Source organism: Pyrus communis, chromosome 10 (assembly GCF_041283825.1).
Source record: "Pyrus communis isolate YQ-2024b chromosome 10, ASM4128382v1, whole genome shotgun sequence".
Lineage (NCBI taxonomy): Eukaryota > Viridiplantae > Streptophyta > Magnoliopsida > Rosales > Rosaceae > Pyrus > Pyrus communis.
In genome coordinates, this window is record NC_142574.1 from 22,022,127 (window position 1) to 22,047,533 (window position 25,407).

Below are 25,407 nucleotides of genomic sequence, written 5' to 3' on the forward strand. Positions count from 1 at the left end.
TTGCATGAGCTGTAAGATAAAGCGTGTGAGCTATATGAATGCTCCAAATTTCACTTGAGCATCTAAATCTGCATTATTTTGGCAATTCTTCATTCATTTTGAATTAAGTAAAAATTTATTGTTTACTCATTGTCTTTGGTTTCCATTTTAACATACAAGACAATCGTGTTTATAAGTTTGGTAGATTACTTATTCCTAAAGTTTGACCCGATATTAAACACATTTTCATCATTTTATAAAGAAAAATGCAAGGGATGTTGAAGAATAGGATCTCACGTTGATCATATAATAAATTAATATATAGGAATTTTTACTCATAATATCACCAAAATCTTTTATGATAAAACTCAACATCTAACAAGTATTGGTTCAGTTAAAACAATATTAGTAATGTTAGTAGTGGATCATACTAGACGCTTATCAAGGTAGCACAAAGTAGAATCCTAATGAGTAATGACCAACCAAACGTCCACGCACCTACATGATACAGAAATTGTGTGTACACATAAGCCAAAAGAAATGAGGTGGACAATATTCTAATGCATGAAATGCCATGCATTTTTAGGTTGATTAATTAAGTAATTAATTAATTATATAATATAACAACTTTTTCAACTTTAGCTAGCTAATAAGATAAGAAGATTTTTTTTTTAATTAATATTTTGCTGTTTTATTAGAATGCTAAGACGGAAAAGATGCACTCCTCATTTCATATATTATTAAGCAAGTTACCAATTAAATAAACGTTTAGGAAGGCACCTTGGAATATAACTAAACAACAAAAGTACGATTGTCTCGGTGCAGCATTAACATAATCAAGACTTAAACACCAAATAATTAGTTATTGTTTTTGTTCTCTTAGCAACTGAACCGTTTACAATATATATATTAAATAGGTTGTTTGTCGATTGTTTCAAAAGAAAATGTGTGATAATTTGATGTTGTTGCTATTTACACATCTCTATTTACCTTTTACACATCTCTGTTAATTTCTGCTATTTGATCATCTTTAAGTTATTCGATCCAACAACTGAAAATTAAGAAGGTCATATGTATAATCAAATGCATCCCCAGTAGGTCAAGTCTTTCGTTCAACAACAAAGATCAAAGTTAAAATAACAAGAAATCAACTACGCTAAAATGTATTGAGGCTAAAAAACCTCATCAATATCAACTAACAAATACCTCCAAGAAGACAAAATCTTAAGTAAGAATCTATGATCCTATCATCTGACAAAAGTATGAGATTCTTTGTATCTTAATCTCATCGGACTTCATACTAATTTCACCCAGCACAAGAGAGTTGTCCTAGTAAGCCTTTTGTTATTTCACTTTGTCCCCATATGCTTTATGTTATTTTACCTTGTGATAGATGAACTTTTGGTGGTGAATGTGAAAGTGAAATGCTTTTGGTTTTGGAAAGCAGATGGGTGAAGAAATGTAGCAAGGTAAAAGCATGGGGTAAACCAAATTATTATGGGCAAAGATGAATCTCAAGGGTAAAATCTTTGACATTGACAATATTGCTCAACATGGCTAAAAGAAGGACCTACCCCAACCACTATGAACTTACAAGACACATGATCTTCTTTGCTCACACGTAATTAAAGAGGACTACTCCATTTGGTGGGGGTTTGAATTTCCCTACTTAATTAAAACTCCATCCTTTCGATCAATTATATTGATGGTTATCCAATTTTAGGGTTCAATACAATTGGGTCCATAACACAATAATTCAACACCAATATGGTCTTTATAAAGTGATACTACGTACAACAACTCATAAAAGATTTTATGTACCTTCTTTTAAGTCTATGTATTTATGTGAAAAAAATATTTGATAAATAATGAGAGAATTCTACTATATTCACAATAAATTGCAATCAGGAGGTTCGAGCTTGAATGCAAAGAGCCGAGCACACTGATGTAACCAACTTGACTATATCCAAATTTGCTTCATAATTTTCTCTTGGATAGTACTAATCTCCTTATAATTTTATTATTTTACCTTGTTCTCTCTCACGGTCACAACCTCATGCTTAATGTATTGAGTAGTATGTGTAACTAGAATCAGTTACAAAACTTTTAATCAAAAACATAAATGTCATGAAAAAGATAATAAACCACAGTTCAATCCTCCCACTTAGTTTTGTTCAAATTCTATTTTTATAAAAAAATTGGGAGCCAGATCTAAATACATATATTTCCGTAATTTATTACTACTATTATTTTCTTTACCTTTTTATTTTTTTCAAAACCCTTTTCTTTTTTCTAATTATGTAAATAAAACATTTAATTTTATTTACACACTTATAATGAAATAATTAATAGTCGTTTTCCAATATTTCCTTTTTGTCACATATGCATATAATCGTTCGCATGCTTAGTGGAGTAGTCAATAGCTTAAACCCGGCAGAAAATCTGTGACGTGACGCAAATCTTTAATCTTTTATCGACGGTGAAGCATGCAGCGTGCACATGCATATGGCAAATGACAATGACTACCTTTTCTGTTTCCATTTGTTTAGTCACCGATTCAGATTATGGGCAGATTTAGGAGCTTAATTGGTTGTTTATGTCAGTCATTAGGAAAAGGACTTAACCAACTAACCACTCCATTTGGACCGAGGGAATGTGTCACCTTCAGGCATCTGTCAATTTTGGCACTGTTTTAGTACGTGTTTAGCCATAATTAAGTGCCTAAACTTTATACACCAAGGTGGAAGTTTTAAATATAATTATTATGTTAAAACTTGTACTAATCCATTTAACAACGTGGCCAACATATAAATGGTTGATCACGGGAGAAATATTGCATACAAGATTGTTCTAGTTTGGAGATGTGATTGTAATTACCCCATGGTGAATTGGAATCACTAGTAATCACGTGCTCATGACATCACTACTACTCACGTGTAAGAATTTCATTTTCTTCTAATACATAGCGGTTACTTAGAATCAAAGTTCTAAAAGACGTTAGGTATTGGGTGGCGGGCCTAACGTCTAGGCGGACTAGGTTGATTTAAGCAAATTTAGTATAAATAAGTGCCTATTTATACTAAAAAAACACATAATTGTATCAAGATACATAAATTGCAAAATAAAATGACATATAGATTATAAAGTATTAGAACACATTGAAAATATGGGGAACAAACATATAACAAATGTTCATCCAAGTATTCAACAAGCCTCTTACATTTTATGGACAAAATATAATGCAAAATGAAAGTTATCGATTTTTTTGTTTAAGTAAGAGTCGCGACCTATACAGACCTCTAAGCGGGTCTAGGCAGACTTTCTTAATTTTCATGCACCTAGGCACTAATCAAAGTGGTGACCGGCTAGCACCTAGATAAGACCTAGGCGACATCAGAAGTGGATTTTTAGAACAATGCTTAGAATATATTTCATTTTTTTCCTATTACCTAGAGGTTATTTAAAATATTGTTTGACTCATTACAGTTAAAAATGAATGTCTTCGTAATTGCAAATCATAAATTAATACGTACTGAGAGGATTTATTAATCACAAACAAAATAGTATTCGGGTGAAAGAAAAAAATTCAATGGAACACTGCTCGATTGTTACAATTGAAGAGCCAATTATTTTCGCTACCTACGCTTATCTCCACCTACTTTATACAACCTGACCCAAGAGTCCAAAACTCTCTGCTTTCAAGAATTTATTTGTTAAGGATATGATGGTAAAACCACGACCAGCTACATCCACCGTTTGGCAAATTGCAATTCCAACTTCGACGAAGAATGTGAACAAAATTGATGAGGGGGAATGACTGATGACACCAGCAGACAAAGTGGGGACAGATGTCGTGGCAAGTAGGAGGGACGGCATGGTTTTGTTTGGAATAAAATTCTCTCCGCTTTAAATTCACTCCCTTCCGGTCCCTTTCTATTTAAAGATCACGGTTAAGTCACGTTAATATTTTATGTTAATTTTTTTATAAGGAGAGAAAAATAAAGAGGAAAGTGAGAAAGAATGGAAAGGACGGAAGAATGGAAAGGACGGAGAAAGACAAAGAGAAAAGTGAGAGAAAATGGAAGGAGAGGAGATGTGGAGGAGAAATAATCCTACTATTTTTTGTTGTCCAAAGACCACGAGAGATTTTTTTAGTGTGATGGAAACCAAGTATTATAAAACAAGTAATTAAATATTTGAAAAAAAAAAATTTCTAATTCATTTGTATCATGACACTTGGTGTACCAAGACTTGTTTTGGCACACTAAAAATTTATCAAAGGACCACAGAGTTAGGGGCTTGTTTGGAAGTGCTTTTAAAATGACTAACAACACTTTTAATGAAAATGTTTATGAAACTAATCCTTAGTAAAACTCAAAGTAGATCCTAAAAAGCACTTTTAAGTGTTTTATGCAAAAAGCACATATCTAGTGCTTCTTTCAAATAACATTTAAAATGCTTTTAAAATCCAACATTAATTTTAAAAACACTTACAAACAAGCACTTAATTCATTTGTGCGAAAGAACCGGGTCTATACTCCGGAGTGGAGAAAGAAGGACCGAGGACCGGAGAGTAAAAGAAATTGTTTAATCATTTGCAATGACTAAATCACATAATTAATGATGAATTTTAAGATTAAAATGAACCATTTTTTTCAATTTAAAGTATCATCGTATGATAACACATCATTTTCTATCTTTTCTCTTTCGTTCAAATATGCTAATGACTTAATTGCATGCTAAAATCCAAGGGACCAGAGGACCCTCTGCAACGGCTACATTTATTTAATTTGTGATGATCTTGCATTTGAATTATGTCTTAGTCTACTTAATTACAAAAGGTCATGAAAAAAATAGTGCATTCACTTTCAACTACTTTGAAGCATCATTGGAACCAAATCTACTTATTAGCACCCACTCCACATTAATTCCACTTTGATAATATAGTGCTGCAAAGTAAGAATACGGAATACATAACTCTCGAGAAAATTTGTGTGCTAGACATTCACACCGTCAAATAGCATTACTAATCTACATGTGGTAATACGTGAGTGGACGTGTAAGCAATGGATAAAGTATAAGAAGTAAGGAGAAGAGAGAGATGAAGAGAGATTGGGAGGAGAAATCAAAGGGTCTGTTCTTCTCAATATTCACAACAACGTATGTTAAAATATTACATATTGACCTTAAGTGGAGAGACACATGATTAACAATATTCAGAATAAGTCGTTACATCATACGAATTTTTGTTAATGCCATCAAAGTAGGATGATATTACAATATCAGATTCATATTAATTTACCTACCACCTCTCTTATGGTGGTTGGACTCACACAAGAGTTCCACATGATAGTAGAGACTCCCACGTGAACCTTACATGTCTGAGAGATGTGTTTACTTACTCATGCATTGAAGAACAATATCAACTTGCTTCTGCCTAAAGTCTTGCAAATCTAACATTTTCTCAAGTGGAAACAGTATGAAGTTGCTAAGTCCCTCTGCTCAAGTAACTTGCCCATCACTTAATCTCTAATGATTCTCTACACAATATACGACACGAAAAATACATTTAATCTACGGTGCTGGATCATTTCGTAAGAATCAGAAAGGCAGAAGTTTGATTCATGGAATCAATAACATGTACCTGTTTATAATGCTGCAATCTTGCAGCGATAAAAGAAATCCGTGCCCCAAAATATGAACTAGTATAACTGCTGCTGTCATACATCGTAATGTAGCCATTGACGAAAACTTACTTTACTATCAAGAATATTGACATCGCTATCAGCAAAGTTTGTCTCTCTTTCGTTACTTTCATCCCAGCTTGGCTTATCAAGCAGCAATGGCCATGTCTTCTCTCTGTCCAATGGAATTTGGAGGCAAAAGGCTGAGCTGTCTTCATGGACATTAACATTATCTTCAATGAAATGAGTAAGACTTCTTGGATGACTTGAGTCATCTAAGCATGTTTCGTACTTATCATCATGGTAAGTAAGAAGGCGGGAAGATAAGTTTTCCTGTTCAGGAAATTGTAGAGCTAGACAAGTTGATGAATCATGCTCTCTCGAGGAACCACTTAACGGAAGGTAGTTCCATCCTAAATCAGAATCAAGTCCAGAGGAAAGGAAAGATTCAGTATTAGGAAGATAGTACCCCTCATTGATAATTTTGCTGGAAAACCAATGGTTGTTTTGGAGAGATAATGTGGTGCTTCCAACTTCGTATGCAGTGTCATTAATGCAGTCTTCAGCTAGATTAATAAAGTTCGGTATACATGATGACAAGGTTAACGGAATTTGCTGGAAACCTGATTGTAAATCGCCGTGGCCTTCAAGACAATGCCTTAAAATTTCATTGTTGTAATAACTGGCAAAGGATGCGGATTGGTGTTCAGTTCTATATGTTGGTAAGTTAGATAAGCTTCTATCTTCTTCTGTACTGTCAAAATCCCAACCCAGCATAGGAACACATGGCTCTCTGTCGACCAAATATTCATTTGGCTGACGGAATACATCTATCTCTTTGGCATGGCCAGACGTCAGCAACCCATATTCTTCAAATGGAAGAAGAGAAAGTGAATCACTCTCAGTGCATGAAATTGCAGTACCTCCTAATAATTCATGGTCAGGTTCCCATACTCTGTACTGGAGATGGTTCGTGTAAGCATAACTGGTTGGAGAATCGGAACATAAAATCCTCTCTTTTGATCTCTTTGACCAGTAAGATGATACAGAATCATTCAAGCAAGGGCTAAATTCAAGTTCCATAAAGTTTCTAGTAGGTGTTGAATGAAGTTTCCTGAATTGAATATCTGACTCATAAGATGGAAGTGCCATAGACTTGTCATTGGTGTCCAGTTGCCTAAGCTTACGATCCTTAAATTCCTGCAACAGCAAGTACTTTTCTTACCAATTGGAAACCATGAACAAGTGTAAATCCAATAATCCATACAAAAAGCTAATAGATGATACATTGGTCTCATTGCACTTGGGGATCAGCCGACTGAGGAGCACAGAAACAAAATCGTACCTGAGATAATATTATTACATCCTTAATGGGGGACATGAAGATAATGTAAAAACTTATTGATCATAGATTCATAATATGTCTAACCCCTTTGAGCAGTGTTCATCAATTTCAGGAAATGAGGTCTCTGCCACCCACTGGTGTAGTTTCTGTCTCTTCCTATCAAAAACGTCCGCACACCTGTTTTGAGTTTCTGTCTCTCCAAAACAAGTTCAGTTTCCGGCATGATTCAAAATAACTTATTAGTGTGAAACCAAGATACCGAAACATTCTCAGGTTTAACTAATCAGATCTGCAGCTACAAAAATTAAAAGTCAAAGGAAAACATAATACGATGGTATTGGTCAAAGAGACAACTGGCTAGACAGAAATTTTGGAATAGAAAGCGCGTATTAATTTATCAGATTCATATTTCCTTTTCCTCTCCATCTCCTTGGTCACCAAATCATCATAACAAAGAAAAACTGTAGAGGTTTCACATACAAATTACCTTTACTTCTCAAGGAATTGTCACATTCCTCCACCATATTGTTCTGTCTCCTATGTGCATTCTCCAAGGTTGCACAAGCTCTCTTGATATTTAGTTCTACACATAAACAGAAGTTGCACTAGTAACTTCGAGGTTGAAGTACGCAGTTTCAGGCTTAACTTCACAAAATATGCATGTCAGACATTTCCCTTTAAAGTTGATGCAGTACAAATAGGCTTACAGGACACCGGTTTCTGCATTAATTTTTTAACTACACCTCTTTACATTGAAAATATGAGCTTTTGATGCACTACCAAGTACCAAGTCCAAGTGGTAGGAGAAATGAATGAGCCAACTTACCTGGTGTAGCATTTTCGTTGAAAAATGAAGACCTCGTGTCCTCTCTCTTATTCCGGACCACATTGATCCTCTCTGTACAGCAGGTAATTCGTCAAACACCAACCGAGCAAATTTAGATGGCTAGAACCATAATACACTGGTTTCAGAGACTTCAGAGTTGAAAGATTACCTCTGGAACAGTCACTGGACTTGGAATTCTTTCTTTGGTCGACCTCTTCATGGACAGAACAAGACTGCGCTTTACGGCCTGCGCCTTCCTTCAATTTCTTGAAGAAGGCGTACTCGGAAGTCTTGGCATTGTCAGCTGATTCACAGACTTTGCATCAGATTATTAACTTTTCAAACAAACTTCAACTAACCCATAACAACTTACGAAAAAAGGCGAAAACTTGAAAGACGTAACATTTTGAAAATAGCATTACCAAATTCGCATCTTGGGGGTCTCTGATTTTCATCGTCCTGCGAATCTGTAAATGTGACTCTTTTCTTGCAGCTGGTATCTACAAGCAGAAGCAAAATCGAAACACGAGCATTATCGAATTTGAAAAATTTAGCCCTGTGAGAGTCAAAATTTTTAAACAATTTCGAAACTATTTGGGTGATTGATAAATTGGGTTAAGGAATCGGAACGAACCTGTTGTTCTTGGGGGCGTTGCGATGGGGAATCGGGAATCGGAGCTCCGAATCCCATGAAAACCTCCACGATGCGATGGAATGTGGATTTGAAGCGGATCTTTGTGGTTGGAATCGGAAATTTTACGCTTCATTGTGCCCTAACTAATAAAATTGCGAAGTCGATTGATGAGTTGAAAAGAAGCCCTAGGTTTTGGTTTTTTTGTGTGTTTGAGGAATTGAAATGTTTTCGTTGCAATTGGCGGTTTCGAGTGGAGCTACGAGTACGAGCATTTAGGCGCCAAATCGGCACGTGATAGTGCTTTTCATATTTTATTTTTCAAAAATTAATTTTTTCCTTTTAAGCAAATAATTTTTTTTGCCCTTTTCCTTTTCTGTCTTGTAAGTAGTGAAACAAGCTCAAGTAATGTTTGTTTCTTATTAAAGAGAAATTAAGAATTAACTTCTCTCCGTGTGAGAGTTTCCTTCTCTCTTTTTGAGAGTCTTTTCCACCTTCTCTGTGTGAGTGATCTCCCCACCGACTAAAATCAGTGCCGATAGCCTTCGCTGTGGCGCGGGTCAAGGGCAAGCTTTTCTTCTCGCTTTCTATTTCTTAGTTTTTATGTTAATTTTCTCCCCAGTTCTTCCTGATTCAACCAAAGAGTCTCTACCCAAAGCCTGTCTTCCCCAACTTCTTTCAATTCGATCTGCAGTCATATTTCAAAGCAAATTTTTGCGTTCTTTTGAGAGGGTGCGTAAAGCTCCGGTGGACTCATCGGCTTGGATGTTTTCAACACCACCTCCCTCTCTTTGTCTGCCTTCGATGGCACTTTCGTTTGGGGTGTTCCTCGGACTTCTTCCACTTTGTGGCTGAGATCGGGAAGATCAGAGCAAGCGGGGCGATTAGGACGACTTTTGTGGATGGGTTCTGTGCAGTTGGTCGATTGGATTTGGCGGTGGCTGGAGGCTTGGTTCTGGGTTGATCAAGATAACTTTGCAGGCGGTGGATGCTGGGGTCCGGAATCGTCTTTTGCTTTGTCTCTTGTGTTGGGCTCTTTTGTTGAGCTTTGTTGGGCTTGTTGGAAGGCCCTTTTGTGTGTCTGGTTTCTTTTTGTATGTGGGCCTCTCTTTGTAATCTAGTGTTTAAAATAAAATTGTCTCATTTTTTTGGAAAATTTTCCAAAAAACAAAAAAAGAAAAGAGAAATTAAGAATTTCAAATTAAGAAATTGTGTTTGAGCTTTTACCTAAATTTTTAACTTAAACGTTAATTGATTTTTCAAAAATAAAATATTAAAATTTTGGACGATTCATCTTCTAAATTAAAGCGAATTGTTATAAGTTTATAATCATGCAGTGGGATGCGAAAACGCGTAAAATTTCACACTGACAAGATAAGAGTGTAGAATTATCTTTTGGACGATCCATCTTCCAACCTAAAGCGTTGTTCAAAGTTCAAACACACAGCAGTTGATTGAAGTGGAAATTGAAAGCTTTTGCAAGGAGGCATGCTTTGGATCATTTTTCAGGAGTTGGATTTTTGGCTTCAAAAGTCTACTTTAAAACTCCCAACAACCCATTACACAAGTTTATAGTCAGCATTAACTCAATCATATCCAAATCCATAGACAAATCTTACCCTGTCCGACTCAGATGACTGTTGAAGGTTTGAATGAACGGATTCCACAAAGCAAAATCTTTTTTGGCATAATTGCCATTGCAAACCAGGCCGTCAGAGTATCCCAATATGCTAGTAAGGGCGTTTTAATCGGTGAGCTGCAACCAGCACGGTGGTCTCGAACGTACCATTGTCGTACAAAGGCACCGCCACCGGAAATCAATCAAAGGTAAGAAATGGACGATTAAGTAAAATGGTGGGAGAAGAGCTGGTTTTGATGGAGTGTTGGTGATGCGCTTGGATGAAGTGTTGGTTGCGGATGGAAGCACTCCAAGCTTTGGAAGCATGCATGTATCGAGTAAGATCCTTGGGTTCTAGGCTTCTAGCAGTACAAAGATGTTAAAGAGCAACTCCGGTGGGCGGAGGTCTGACATTGTACTTGTACTTGACGCGGCGGCAAAGCAATAAAATCAAATTGTTTTACTAGGTTTACGGAAACATAAAACCTAACACAAATCTACTCATTGTGAAAATGAAGAAACAAAACTGATAGCATAAGCCAGGATGATTTTTATTGACAGATTGATCAAGACTTTATACGGACTAGACTGCTTGGAACCCAAGGCATCGATCCTCTATTCACAATTCAATAAAAAATATCAGTCGAAAATTAATGGACATTAAGGTAATTTGCACAAAAATCACGAACTTTAGGGTAATTTCCCAAGAAGAAAACTGATTTAAATTGCCAATGCGGATTCCAATGCCAGTACTAGTGCAAACTTCCAATTATAATCTCAAGGCTTCCAAAAACTAGGTCAAGTTCTAATTCCTAATAAGGTTTGCAAAAAACAGATCAAAGTCTGTAAGGTAATAAACATTTAACTGAATCAAAGTCTGTAAACTAAAAAACTAATGCTGTTATCATAGATCAATGATATGAGTTGAAAAAAAAAAAAGAAATACAATAATACAAAGATGAATAAGCCTAGTCTAAAGAAAGCAGCATTAAAATCGGATCTTTTTCTGTTGCTTTGACTACCATATGAAACGGAATACCTTCTTCAATATTGGAAGTTTCTTCTTCTTAGGCCAACACACGTGTTGCTGCCTCTTTCAACATTTACAGGATCACCATCGACAAGAGCACAAAGGCTCCCCGAGCCCCCCCACCTTCACAAACAATTACTTCAAACTCATCAGGCTTACAACAAAATTCAACTTGTTTCACACTCTTTTTCTCTAAATCAAACCAAAAAGGCTGCTCGCAGTCTATCTCAAATAGTACCGTGTGACCGTTCTTTGAAAATACCAAGGGTTTGATGTGGGAGTCAAAGTTCATGTAAGGCACACCAGATTTCTTGACAGAACAAAGAGGGTTCCGCCAAGATCCCGTGACTCCATATTTCTTCATAATCCAAACATCAATTTGAAAGCCTGCAACCTCGAAATTATGATGACAAATATATAGATAGCTTCCCAGCAAACACAAAGAAATCTCATCCTGGTCCCCATGAACTGGGATGGGAAACTCGCGATACTTCTCACTTGCAAGATCAAGAGTTAGAATCATTCCTGGACGAACGTCATCGAAATGACAATCCATCTCCTAACTTATGGCACTGTTCAAACACACGGCAACTGATTGAAATGGAGGAAGTCGAAAGCCATCGCAAGGAGGCATGCTTTGGATCCTTTCCACGTCTTGGATTTTAGGCTATAAACGTTCACTTCATAACTAGCAACAACACTATCCTCCTATACACAATTTCCACAAACAGATCTAGTGGATGACCATTGATCCATGCTAAACTCCACAACTTCCACAAGTTTATAGTCACCATTAGCTTCCACAAGTTTATAGTCACCATTAGCTATTTCATATCGAATCCATGCCCTTGTTTCTTCAGTTTGTCGTTCATCTAGCTAATATCGAATCCATAGTGCCCTTGTTTCTTCAGTTTGTCGTTCATCTCCGATGGTTGCTGGAGGCTCGGCTCGGAGGTGGTTGTGCAAAGAATCTTCTTCCACATTCAGTATCAAACCCAACCACAACAACTACACATTCGGTATCAAACCTATTCACATTACCTACATATTCGATATCAAACTCATCCACATTATCTACACATTCGGTATCAACTCATCCACATTACCAATATATAAGACTCAAATATAATAATTTTTAAGTTAAAAATCAAATTTTTACATAAATAACATTAAATTAGAAAAAATGATGGTTGACCCAAAAAAAAAAAAAAAAAAAAAAAACTGTTGAGAGTAAAATAGGCATGAAACAAAATGAAAAATGATAACCCTAGCTATTAATTGACCTTATAATCTCACCATGGTAGTTTTAATATATAAGAAGATAGTCAAAGGACGTTTGGGTTTTTCCTAAAATATTCCAGAACAAACGCAATTGGTAGTCACTTACTAATAATGTAAAATTACAAACAATCCCCACTGGTTAGGGGGTAGACCAGAGACGAGAGAGGGGAGAGAAACAAATTAGCGGGTTTTGAAATAACTGGTTTCTTCTTTTTAAGAGAGAGCTTGTGATCTATTTTCAAATTTGTTTTCAAATTTGAGCTCGGATTGCTTCCCTGCTTAGAGCTCCCTACTTCCTTCAATGCATTCCTTCCCCGCTTAGAGCTCCCTACTTCCTTCGGTGCATTGCTTCCCTGCTTAGAGCTCGCTACTTTCTTCGGTGCATTGCTTCCCCGCTTAGAGCTCCCTACTTTCTTCGGTGCATTGCTTCCCCGCTTAGAGCTCGCTACTTTCTTCGGTGGACTGAAATCCTGCACAAGAACATGATGGATAAATACATGTAATTACAAGTAAGAAAAAAGAATAGGATTCCAGGCATTGAAACCCACAGTTCAGCTAGATATATGCACGATAGTTGATAGGAAAATAAAAACTAAAACTAATTTAAGTAGCTCAAACTCACCGGTGAGTAGATGGAAGCTTCTCTAGCTATAGCATAGTGCACATACCGCATCATCCCATTATAGGTACAAAATTCTTGTCCTGTTGCAATACAGACGAAGCACTACAAGAGCCAGCCATAAATTGAAAAGTATCAGTCCTAAATTTGTTTATGTTTCAACTAGTTTTTCTTAATTTATTGTTGAGACTTGCTAGCATTACTTAATTTAATTCTTTCACAGTTAGTACTATATTCATAGTAGCATGGATGTCTTTGAGCATGCTAAAAGCCAAACGATCTAATAAACATGGTTACAAGATCCAAATATTCAGATAAAAAACAGGGAAAGAAGAAAGAGTTGAAGCAAATTTCAGGGAAGTTGATCATTTAATATTTAAGGCTCAAGATTTTGTAAAAGGGGAAAGTAGAGTATCATATACCTGCCCTGCTAGCAGTTTTGTTCACAGCTTAAAAAATATTACATAAGTTTCAGAAAAGTATATTTGAAGTGCTTCATTTGTTAGGGTTTTACATGTTATTTTGTTTCTCTTCCAGCAGATCAAGTCTTTTATGTAATTAAATCAAATTTTCCATTAGGGTTTGATAAGGCTTTTTAATGAAATTTCACTAAAAAAAAGACTGGTGCAGAAATATGGTAGACAAATGACAGCTACAAATAATTGAGATAGGCTCAGAACTATGGTACATCAATGACAAGTCTAGGATTTTCCTCAATCTGGAACAGTTCATGAATAAGAAGAGGTAATGTTAAACCTACAAACAGGGATTATTAAGTGTACACAAATGGTAAAATTACAAACCTATTTATACATTAAAACAGTTAGGGAACAACAAGTTTCTGTTTGTAATGAGCTATTTTCCAAAATCGCCGAAAATATTGTGTCGCTTATTGGCAACACGCATCCAATATTAATTAAGCTCCTCAAATTTGACGGTAAAAGTATTCAACACGTGCAACTATTTGGTAAACGATATTCCTTACATTATCTTAAAAAACTTATGAAAAAACTGAACTGAATGGTCAAAAATCATGCACAAGTTTACGACATTCCTTAGAATCCTTTTAAATGCGTTACAAAAGTCCTTAGATTCATCTAAGGAAAAGGACATTCCTTAGATTTCATCTACAGAAAAAGGCATTCCTTAGATTCATCTTAAATGCGTTACAAAATTCCTTAGATTCGTCTATGGAAAAGGACATTCCTTAGATTTCATCTACGGAAAAAGACATTCTTTAGATTCATCTTAAATGCGGTATGACAAAACTGAACTAAATGTTCAGCGATCATGTACCACATAGTACTAAATATAAAATAGCTGCATGCAATTCAACACTTGAAGATACTCGAAAACAATTTTACTTAGATTCATCAAAAACAGGTCACGAGGAAGCTGAGCAGGATGTTCAACGAACTTGTATCACGTACTGTCAAATATGTTTTCAACATTAACCGATCCCACAAGATCTAGTATCCGACCACATATCTCATAGATCACAAGTATCTGTGCAAGTCCACGAGTTCTAACTTATGAACACTATAATAATGAGCAACTCAATCTCAAGATTCTCCAACTTATATAACCTAATCCGTATCAATGGGTAAGGAGATGATCATGCTTTATGGTATCAAACTTTCTACACTGAGAAGTTTCCTGAACAAAGCGTGGTACTTACGCTTTATCGAAATAAAGATCAAAACAATTCCATGCTGCCCAAATAATAAAAAATTTGTATTCTAAGTTGATCATAAACACTGAAAATACTATCATCTACGTCAATTAAACGATTTAACAACACTGGAAAACCTGTTTCTAAGAAAGAACAATGAAAGCTTCAGATCTGCAGCTCGAATTATCAAAACAGCGGTTCAAAGTCTTTTTTCCATGCATTACTCAATCAACATAAAGAAACTCACAGTAACATCACTAAATTAAAAAGATAATAACCATAAAAACACAATAAAATTCGAATCCAAATCTTCAAATTTTACAAAGATGGTGAAAAGGGTATAGAATTTGGAGTACCTCGACCTCAGTCCCATCACCCTCAACCCTCTTCTGCATCACCCAGCCCTCAGGAATCGCATACTTAGTCCTCGGTGGTGCCATTGCTCAGGATGAGACCAACCCAACAAACTGCACACTCTGTGCAGCTCGACAACAACAAAAAGAGGGGCGTTTTATCCTTTTGGGTTCGATACGAACAAGGTGGCAAGCATGGTAAGCGAGGCGAGAAGAGGAGAGAGCTCGGTTGGCAAACACGTGGCGCCATTTTTTGGAGAGGATGAACGAGACAGTAACGTAAGAAAGATGACGAGGAAGAATCTTATCTGGGATTTAGCTGGTTCTTGAGAAAGAGATAGAGAGGGAGCTGCGTGTTATCTGTGAGGGGTAGAGACGAGAGAGAGAAAAGCAGAGCGAGCCAAAATTAGATTTTCCAGAGAAGCTGCCGTTACACTGATTTAATATTGGCGATGTATAAAATGCTGTGTTAAACGGGCCAGGCCTATATGGTTGGGCTATTGGAAGGCTAGACTAATGAATATCTTTCAAATAAATTTTAAATTCGTCTACTTCTTAATTTAACAAAATTTATCGTTTAAAAAAAAAAAAACGTAAACTTAAATTGTAGAAATGTTCCCTTTTAGGGATTTTGTCGAGTAGATATTTGATTAAAACTATCATTAATATTTAATTAATCTATCATCGTTATTTAATAAAAAATATTTTTTTTAGAAAAACTAGAAAAGTGCTCACTCAAACTTTTCTTATTGTGAGTCCTGTATATCAAAATTAGAAAATGCTCGGTCAATCTTTTCATTGTTGATCTTCTCATAATGTTCATTGAACCCGAATCACAATCTTAGATTGCTTAATGTTAAAAGTTTGATTATTAGGTGTAAGTTTATTGATAAATTTTAGTTTTATTGTTAATTTCATCTTGTACATGATAATATTTATATAATAAAATAAAAAAGAGACAAATTCACATTTTAAGTTTTCTTAAGTCCTATTTTCTTCATAGTCTTTGTGTTCCATTTTTGTTTTTGAAGAGCAACGATAGCATTAGTTTAAAAGAGGTTGATAACAACTCACAACACAGAGAAGGACAACAAGTCAGCCCCTCACAAAAACATCTAACCAATACATTCTGGCAGAAAGAGATTAGACAGTAGGTCTGGCGGTTCCTCGAACCAAGACCGAAAACACTCACCATGCATAACAAATTTAGCAAGTCGGCACGCGCCAACATGATATATATGATGAGGATGAATGCTACGGACAATTACCTAAAAACAATTTTTTTTCCTTCCAAAGTAGCATTGGTTTTTTAATCATGTTTTGGTAAAACTACAACAGTTTGGAACATCTATATGAATAAAGCAGATTTTTCAGTTAATGAATTATTTTTTAGATTTTTTTTTTTTTTTCTGAAATTCAATTTCATTATTATTAGAAGAATTTCACGGGAAGAAAAAGAAAGATATTGGTTTGTCCACTCAGCAAGTCCATAATCAAATATGACATGTAATCACATATTATCCAAACAAAAAGGATATGGTGCACACGTGTCATCACCCTAGTGGAGGCAACGAATTATCTCGCGTTGCCAGGATCAGATAATTCTGTCGTCCTCAGTAGCAACACAAACTCAGTTCATTCAAAGCCTCTGGTCTTAATTTTATATCCATTAACTTCTGCCACAATCTCAGCACAAGCTAGCACACAGAGAGCTAGAGTGACCAACAGCAACACAGAAATCTCACATGGCTGGCTGTGGCATGGCATCAGCTGCCTCAGGCTTTGTGGTAGCACCAAATGTTGCAACCACCAACGCAGGCTCAGCTTCCAGCCGGAGTAGCATGCTGTTTTTCTCTTCAAAACCCAACACCAACACCAGAAGTAATGCCAGGTTTGTGATCAGGGCAGCTGAAGAAGCGGCTGCGCCGCCGGGCGCCACCACGACTGCACCAGAGGGGGCAGCTACCCCTAAGCCTAAGCCACCACCAATTGGACCCAAGAGAGGCACTAAGGTTAGTTCATGTGAAAAAATAATAGAAATAAATTAGTGTTCTTTTTCAAGTATTGTTGTGAGTAAATTGTCAATTGGTTTGTAGAATTGCTGAATAGAAAAATCAAAACCAAATAACCTAGAAAAAAAGTAGGGATTTAAAAAACACTAATTGTGAATTTGAAAGGCTTGTAGCTTAAATCATTAAAGGTGTTATCCTCGCACTTGAAATCCTTTGTTTAAATTGTCACTCCTCCAATATTACATTACACAAAATATATCGCTAAAAACTTGTAAAGAGCTCAGTTAGTCCATAGTGAGTAAGAGGTCCCAAGTGTTCGTTAGTCTAATTTGATAGAAATAGTCCAACTCAGGTCGAGCCACAAGAGACCTTATTATATGTTCTTGAGTATGAATTTTTCAACAAATGGTTTTGTGTTTGGTTTTAATACACAACCAATTGAATACACAAAAAATTGGCTCATTTACTAATCTGGCATTAGAACGAAAAGAATTGAATTGAGGATAAATATTGAAACGTTGACCAGTTTGACTATTTCACTTGGCTCCATAGTGTTTTTTTTTTTTTTCTTTTTGAATCATAACTCTATACTTTCTTTCACAGGTGAAGATTCTTAGGAGGGAATCCTACTGGTTCAAAGGCATTGGATCTGTTGTGGCCGTGGATCAGGTCTGACAGCTCTCTCTCTCTCTCTCTCTCAATAAAAATGAACTTGAAAAAGAAAATGGAGTACTTAAATGTGGATATCTATTTTGCAGGATCCGAATACCCGTTACCCTGTCGTGGTCCGATTCAACAAAGTTAACTATGCCAATGTGTCCACGAATAACTATGCATTGGACGAGATTGAAGAAGTTAAATGAGTTTGTAGTGGCACTGTAAATTGTAATCTTAATTAAATTGTCCTTCTCTCAGTTTGTTCCTTACTTGTTGGTGCCCTTTATTTGTGTATCATACTCTAAATTTCTTCTTCCACCTTTTCTTAGTTATTTTCTATCACTGCTTGCTCAAAATACGAATAGATCGATATAAACTCATAGTATATACCGTATTTATACACCGGTTTCATGCACCGGATTCATATGCCGGTTTCATGCATCTATACGCTGTAAATTATCCTATACTGGTTTCATACACGGGAGCCGTACACTGCTTCTCTCTTTGTCAGTGTATCTTTATCTTATGATAGAAAGGGAAGCGGTGTATCATATTGGTATCTTTCCGCGGTAAATCATTAGAAACCTCTTTTAATCTTATGCAGTGTTTAGTTTATTTCTGTCGATTCTCCTTCCGTTATTCAATCCAAAGACCATAAGTAAATAGGGGTGTGTAAAGAGAGAAAAGGTTGTGCGGAAGTAACTTCCCTTTTCCATTATCCAGGTAGAAGTCGAAAGCAGTTCCAAAGATGATTTCCAGTTCCCAATAGGCACAGGCAGGACCTGTTTACTCATGCATAAGTGTTTAAGTACTTTACGTCTCAGAATCTGCAAACCCTTGTTGGCACCAGAGAAAGTATGTTTTACGTGTTTGGTCGAAACGAAAAACCATGTGGTTAAGCACCCAATAATACAAGAGAGTTAGCAGATACCCGAAATGTTGATATGCATGCCTTTAAATGCACATAAAATCACAATATTCTCACCAAATTGCAGGGTCATGACAAGTAATGAATGACTAGAAACTAACTTATCTCATAGCATTTCAGCTAATCCAAGTAGAATTTAATCTATACAAACAAAAAATATTTTCTTAAACTCTTCCATCAAACCCGTCGAGAAGACCAGACCACATTCCCTTTACAGGTGGTAACTGTGCAACGAAAGCATTCCAAGGTGGGTAACCAACGCCACTGCCACGAACACGACCATCCAGGCGAAGAGATATATATCTGCAAACAAAGAAAATGATGTAGAATTACTGACGAAGTGATCTTATGTTAATTCCACCAGGCAAACTGTCGTAATATAATAGATTAGGCATAAGGCAATTTGCCTAGTGGAATTAAAGACAGAAGCAATCATGGAAGAAATGCTTACACGGGATAGTCAGAGGTGACACCGGCCAGATTCTTTTGTTCGTCCAACCAGCTGCAATTTCCAACGAAAAAATGAGCGTGTCTGAAGAGAGAATAAGAACTTGAAATGATTAAATCATTTTGTTTTGCAAAAGGTTTACTTACTTGGTCCATTCAGTAACATAAATTGGAGTTAGCTGCCAGAGTCTTTTCCTCTTCGTAGTAATATCCTTAGCCTCTTCACTTTCTTCAAACTCAAAACTAGGCACGTTTCCATCCGTAGCCAAGGGCACAACAAGCACTCCTCTTTCCACAAGCCCTTCAGTGAAAGGCTCACTTCGATTGAACGATTCTGTGATGAACGATGCAGGGCCAGCGCATATTACAAGCCGAGCAATCCCTCTCAAAGAGCTAACAGGAATGACCTTCTTTTCAGAAACACGAAGCTTGAGATTTGAAAGATTTTCCTCTCGAGAGAGCCTAGCAATCTGTGCATTCTTGGCCTTGTTCTCCCTCAAATACAAGAATGCAAAGAGAGACACTGCTCCAAGGTCTATGCCAAGACCCTTTGCAATTTCGGGGGCGTCGAGTGCTCTTGATGGATTTGTTAGTGCTGCAATTAACCGTGTGGTTGCTATTAATCCTCCTAAACCACCACTTGCAATGAAAGCAAGGTAGAAAAACATTCGAACGGAGCGAAAGGGAGTGAGAACTTCACTCCTAATCCTGGCTGTGGAGCTGAGGAACAAACAAACCTATGATTACAAGGAAGCCTAATGTGTAAAACAGAAGCTGATATAGCACAAGGCATTGGAATGCAAAGAACCCAAGTCAGCAAAGATGTTTGGAAATTTGAAAGAACCCCATTACTGCTCAATGCACTTCAATTTAGAACTAGCTCCATTCACAGTACAAATAGATAGAATTTATCAATTATCCATCTATTTGTACTGTGAATGGAACTGGTTCTAAATTGAAGCGCATAGAGTAGTAATGTTTTCTTGGACAATTTAAACTTCCACCATAGTTCCCCAAAATATGCGCATATAACACCGGTTATAAACTTAATCGAAAATAGAATTGAGAGGATGCTAAATAAATAATAACGGGACACTAAACCTTGTTATCTATACGGTTTATTGCCGGTTTAGTATTTCTAATTTTATTTTTAAATAGAAAGTTTGTAACCGATTCTATATGTGCAGACTTTTCTTAAACCAATCATGCAAAACAATCATTCTCAAAATACTGGAAAAGGGCAGACCTGATTTCAGTAGAAGTAGTTTGCTTATCAGTTGCAAAGCATGTGATGGTTGAAGACTTGTGCTTTGAGGTCTGCAGAGCGAGAAATTGTGCATTGCTACAAGAGAATGACCAGAGGGTGGTTGAGATTCCACTGCTGGGTTTGTAGTGAGTGTGGTTTAGAGGTTTGAGAATGTAGAAGGGAGAATTTGCCACAGAAGCCATGGACACCGCTTGAGTTCAGAGTTCTTTTGTTGCTTTATAGAGTTTGGCAATGGTTTCTTGGGAGGCCATATTTGGATGAACACAATACTGCCACCTCCCCACAACCCAAATGGTGGTAATAAAAGCCAGTCTTATTCTCTCACTTGATTTTTCCTTTTATTTATTTATTTATATTTTCTATTTATTTATTTTTATTTGTTTCTGAGGGACCAGAAAAGCTTCCTCTTTAGCTAAAATTACGATCTAATGATATTTATCTTTACTTGTAAGTAAAATGATTTAAGTTCGATTCTCGTCAAAGGTAAATTTGAACTATATTATTGCTAGCCCATTATGAGGCTAAGTCTATCCCCTCCCCACTAGCGTAGATAATATCGTTTGTTAAAAAAAAAAATTTCACTGTTTAGTTGCATGACTTTGACACCATAGGGTGTGTTTGTTTCAGCTCAATAAATTTTATTGGACTGATTGGACTACTTAGTGTTGGTTTGGTATTGCTGTACTTTGAAAAAAAACTGTTTCTGCTGTGCTGTGAGAATAAGCTCATTTTTGTTGATTCATGTTTTCAGCTTTGTTCACCCAAAATTGTGAAAATAAGTTGTTTTTAAGTGTTTTCCAAATACCTTTTTGAGCTCAGCATTTTTTTTATACCCACTTATATATATATATATATATATATATATATATATATATATAAGACCAAACCGGTACTTATTAGTGTTGTATAGTGTTTGTTAGACATTAGGATAAAATTTAATGGGATTAGCCGGTACTCGCTCCGACTAACCCCTTCGCTAAAAGGTCTTAGCGAGGAACCCCAATTATCACAGCATTGCTAAGCCCGTCTTCAAGAGCGTTGCTCGTTCATCATTCTTGGTCGTCCTCCTCGCTCGTCCTGCTCTTGCTTGTCCTCGTCTTGCTCCTAGTTTGGTAAATTCCAAATCTGACGATCTATTTCTTCGATTTTGTTTTGTAAATCGTGAAATTATTATTCTCATTGATTTTGTTGTTTTGGGTTCGAAATCTATGAAATTGTTACAGGGTTCTAATTGATTTCTCATACAATCCTTCTAGCTTCAAGCTTTGATTCCAAGTTATAGAAGAAATGCGATGGGGGAGTTGTTATGTGATGAGTAGATTTTATATTATGTATTTTACCCTATTCTTAGTATATTTTGGTTAATATTTTGGAAGAATTTTGATACTTTGAATTGTATTTTCAATATCGGACTTTCAACTTCCTCTGGAGCAAAACATAATCAAATGGACGAATTCTGGAGTAATTCTAATTGGAGGACGTTTGTGAGTCACTTAAATTCATCGGGTCAAAATATCAGATTTTTCCACCAAATGGTTATTTTCTGGCGATAAAATAAAGGAGCGTTGCGCGGTGCTGGAATATTGACGTTTTGGGCTTGAATAGTGTTTCTGGAGCCCAAGATGACCTCAAATGGGTTCGTGGCCTTCTGGAGATGTGTTCAGAACGTCCTGATCTTTAAAACAAGCTATTTTGGGCCGGATTTGGAGGAGATTTGAGGCTTTCATGTTCAGATTTGATCCGAACGTCCGGACGGGTTGCATGTTAGATATACGTTCTATGTTAGAGGTTCCAAGTAGAATATAAATTAGGAATACCTAACCTTAAAAGTGGCATGTGTAGATCATAAGTCATTGGTAAAAATACATAGGATTGCTAGATGATGGTGGAACCCTAGTGCTTTCTTTAATTTGATTTCTACAAAACTGTTTCCTTTTTCTTCATCTTTAATAGTGCATATTAGTTTCTTTTATTAATTAAATTCTTTTTATTAAATTAGGTCGTAAAAATCAATCATCTCAACTTTCTGCTTAACAATAATTAATTGGAATTTGATTTGCTTTGATTTATTTAATAATCCCAACGACCTTACGAGAACCGTTTATACTACAATATCCTTGTCATTCTTGCAAGTAATATAGGAGTTTTTAACCCGTTTGCAGTTATGGTAAAATCCCTATCATTATGCTTAGATATACCTTCTTTTAATTTCAAGAAATCAAAATGAGTTATGATGTCGATGTTCGGTCCTTTGATTTTTTGCCATCTATTGAGTGAATTTTCCAGCCCCTTTGCCATCTATTGGTTTAAAAATGAAAATTACATTCTGAATATGAGCAGTCAAATTTGCCAATCCAATCTTATATTTTAAGCTCTTACATCCAATCTTTGTTCATGTTTCGTATCAGTGTCGTTAGTTGGTCATTGTTCTGTCAAGCATTGATGTTTATGTTTTATCCACTTCCGTGCAAATTGTTGCCCAAACAATGGCGGTGGTTGAATTTATTTTGGATGGTTTGGTCTGTGTAGGTGCTACTGTATTCTGCACGAATAGAATGTATTGGGAGCTATTTTTAGCATCTGGTACGAACTCAAGACGGCAAAAACATGGGACGAAGTTGAGCAAATAGTGTTGGGAGAGTTGAATAATTGCGGAGGTTTCCCTGGATTATCTTCCACTTCGCATTTACTGTTGCTATAGTTTGTTGTTTTATCACTTCATAAGGTCCAAATAATGCGTACAATCATGATACCAATGTACCCCATTTTTATATATGATCAAACTACAAGTTTCATATTTACTTTTTTATGTCCAACATTTTTTTCCCAATCTTTTTCTATCAAGTATGTATTGAGTGTTAAACCGAGTCAATCTTATCAGAAACTCAGCTCTGAAACAAACTCTTCAAAGGATAAGATTGCTAGGTCAGGTTTTAGTTTGAATAGCTCAAAGATAAGTCTGTTGTGATTTTGTATTTTGAATTCAAAGATCTCCGTGTAAATAGGGTATTCAAAACCCTACTTGTAATTTGAAATTGATGTGTATAAATATATTGCAACCCATCATTATATGAGTATGCAACTGAGCTGAAAACCCTAGTGTTCTAAAGTTGTACATGGTGTTAAGCCCTACAGTCTAATGGTTATCATCAGCAATCCAGAGTGGATTATAATGAAACGTTTAGTCCAGTCGTGAAGCATAGCACCATTTGACTTGTTTTGAGTCTTGCCGTATCAAAGAAGTGGAGTGTGAGACAGTTAGATGTACAGAATGCGTTCTTGCATGGCTATTTGGATGAGGATGTGTACATGAAACAACCGCCAGGTTTTCTTGATCAACAATATCCCAATTATGTGTGTAAATTGCAACGCAGTTTGTATGGTTTAAAACAGGCTCCCAGAACCTGGTTTTGAAGATTCTTGGATTTTCTCCTTCAACTTGGGTTTGAAGAATTGTTATGTAATTATTCATTGTTCGTGTTTAATCAACGAGGAGTTTACTTGATTATACTTATTTACGTGAATGATATTCTTCTTACAACCAATAATGATAAACAAATGCAATGGTTGATCACGAAGCTCGGCACTTTGTTTTCTATTAAGGACTTAGTTCCTTTAAGTTATTTTTTGGTGTCGAGGTTACTTATTCTGGGCAGAATATGCATCTTACATAGTCCAAGTATGCATTGGATCTGCTGGAGCGCACAAAGTTTATTGATGTAAAACCTATTTCCACTCTTGTGCCTACGGGACATAAGCTAGGTCAATATGATGGTGAACCTTATTCGAATCCAGAGCAATATCGAATGGTTGTTGGAGCGTTGCAATATTTGACGATTAGCAGGCCTGATCTTTCTTATACTGTGAACCAGGTTTGCCAGTTCATGCATATGCCTCGGACTACACATTGGATGGCGGTTAAGAGGATCTTGCGTTATTTAAAGGCCACGTATGATCATGGTCTTGTCTATAAACCTAGCAATGTTCGATTAAATGCTTTCTCTGATGCTGATTATGCAGGAAATCTGGATACTCATCATTCAACTGGTGGTTTCTGTATCTATTTGGGAACAAATTTGATTTCGTGGAGTTCAAAGAAACAAAAGACTGTTTCAAGGTCCAGTATAGAGGCTGAGGATAGGCAACTTGCTTATACTGCATCTAAATTATCATGGTTAGGCAGCTTGTTTCAAGATCTTCATATTTATCTTCATTGGCCGTAGATTTGGTGTGACAATGTTTCATCGATTGCTTTGGCTTCCAATCCTGTTTTCCACACACGAACAAAACACTTGGAAGTGGATTACCATTATGTACAAGAAAAGGTGGTATGCAGACAACTTTTGGTTCATTTTAATTGTTCCCAAGGCCAGATTGCCGATTGGTTCACAAAGGGTCTTATCTTCTTCATGTTTCAAATTGTTAGTTTCCAAGCTTCCAGTGGTTGCTCAACCTGTCAGCTTGTGGGGGGATGTTAAACCGAATCAATCTTATCAGAAACTCAGCTCCGAAACAAACTCTTCAAAGGATAAGATTGCTAGGTTAGGTTTTAGTTTGAATAGCTCAAAGATAAGTTTGTTGTGATTTTGTATTTTGAATTCAAAGATCTCTGTGTAAATATGGTATTCAAAACCCTACTTGTAATCTGAAATTGATGTGTATAAATATACTGCAACCCATCATTATATGGGTATGCAACTGAGTTGAAAACCCTAGTGTTCTAAAGTTTTACATTGAGTACATTGTCTTCCCTCTCTATGTGAGTTTTGGGACCTGCATAAGTGGAGACAACTCCCGCTAAACCGAAGGTTAGTTGGTGTTATCTTTCATATGCTCAAGGTACCATTGAAACTGACTTTTTGATGCCTCCAGTTGGAGAACGTTGGGACTTTGTCAAGGGAGGTGACAGGTGGGGTTCCGGTTCAAAGTCAGAGAACGAGGATGGCGAGATTGATGGAGCTGGTATGTCTTTAGTTGTGAACAACAAAAGTATAATGTTGATCCAGCATTTCATATTTTGCATATGTTATTGTTGGTTTGGATCTTTCAACTGGCCTT

General features: G+C 36.3%; 5 protein-coding genes across 5 annotated transcripts; 1 reads left to right on the forward strand and 4 right to left on the reverse strand.

Moving 5' to 3' along the window:
* Positions 1 to 5,091: 5,091 nt before the first annotated feature.
* Positions 5,092 to 8,718, reverse strand: LOC148693715 (uncharacterized). Its single transcript, XM_088677217.1, has 8 exons — positions 8,469 to 8,718; positions 8,257 to 8,334; positions 8,004 to 8,138; positions 7,835 to 7,906; positions 7,496 to 7,591; positions 7,093 to 7,198; positions 6,951 to 7,008; positions 5,092 to 6,863 (listed from the first exon to the last, which is right to left on the reverse strand). Exons 1-8 carry the CDS (start codon positions 8,599 to 8,601, stop codon positions 5,700 to 5,702), a joined length of 1,842 nt encoding a protein of 613 aa, XP_088533343.1. The 5' UTR covers positions 8,602 to 8,718; the 3' UTR covers positions 5,092 to 5,699.
* Positions 8,719 to 11,186: 2,468 nt separating this feature from the next.
* LOC137728373 (F-box protein CPR1-like) lies at positions 11,187 to 11,669 on the reverse strand. The gene has a single exon (XM_068467180.2). It carries the CDS (start codon positions 11,667 to 11,669, stop codon positions 11,187 to 11,189), a length of 483 nt encoding a protein of 160 aa, XP_068323281.2.
* Positions 11,670 to 12,365: 696 nt separating this feature from the next.
* LOC148693716 (uncharacterized) lies at positions 12,366 to 15,449 on the reverse strand. The gene is made up of 3 exons (XM_088678743.1): positions 15,042 to 15,449; positions 13,017 to 13,118; positions 12,366 to 12,864 (listed from the first exon to the last, which is right to left on the reverse strand). Exons 1-3 carry the CDS (start codon positions 15,123 to 15,125, stop codon positions 12,514 to 12,516), a joined length of 537 nt encoding a protein of 178 aa, XP_088534869.1. The 5' UTR covers positions 15,126 to 15,449; the 3' UTR covers positions 12,366 to 12,513.
* A 1,210-nt stretch (positions 15,450 to 16,659) lies between these two features.
* Positions 16,660 to 18,049, forward strand: PSAE-2 (photosystem I subunit E-2). The gene is made up of 3 exons (XM_068467811.2): positions 16,660 to 17,050; positions 17,654 to 17,719; positions 17,809 to 18,049. Exons 1-3 carry the CDS (start codon positions 16,784 to 16,786, stop codon positions 17,911 to 17,913), a joined length of 438 nt encoding a protein of 145 aa, XP_068323912.2. The 5' UTR covers positions 16,660 to 16,783; the 3' UTR covers positions 17,914 to 18,049.
* A 578-nt stretch (positions 18,050 to 18,627) lies between these two features.
* LOC137728993 (protein LOW PSII ACCUMULATION 1, chloroplastic) lies at positions 18,628 to 20,670 on the reverse strand. The gene is made up of 4 exons (XM_068467810.2): positions 20,329 to 20,670; positions 19,230 to 19,802; positions 19,087 to 19,137; positions 18,628 to 18,938 (listed from the first exon to the last, which is right to left on the reverse strand). The coding sequence occupies exons 1-4, from the start codon at positions 20,529 to 20,531 to the stop codon at positions 18,800 to 18,802; spliced, it is 966 nt and encodes a 321-aa protein (XP_068323911.2). The 5' UTR covers positions 20,532 to 20,670; the 3' UTR covers positions 18,628 to 18,799.
* Positions 20,671 to 25,407: the final 4,737 nt, after the last annotated feature.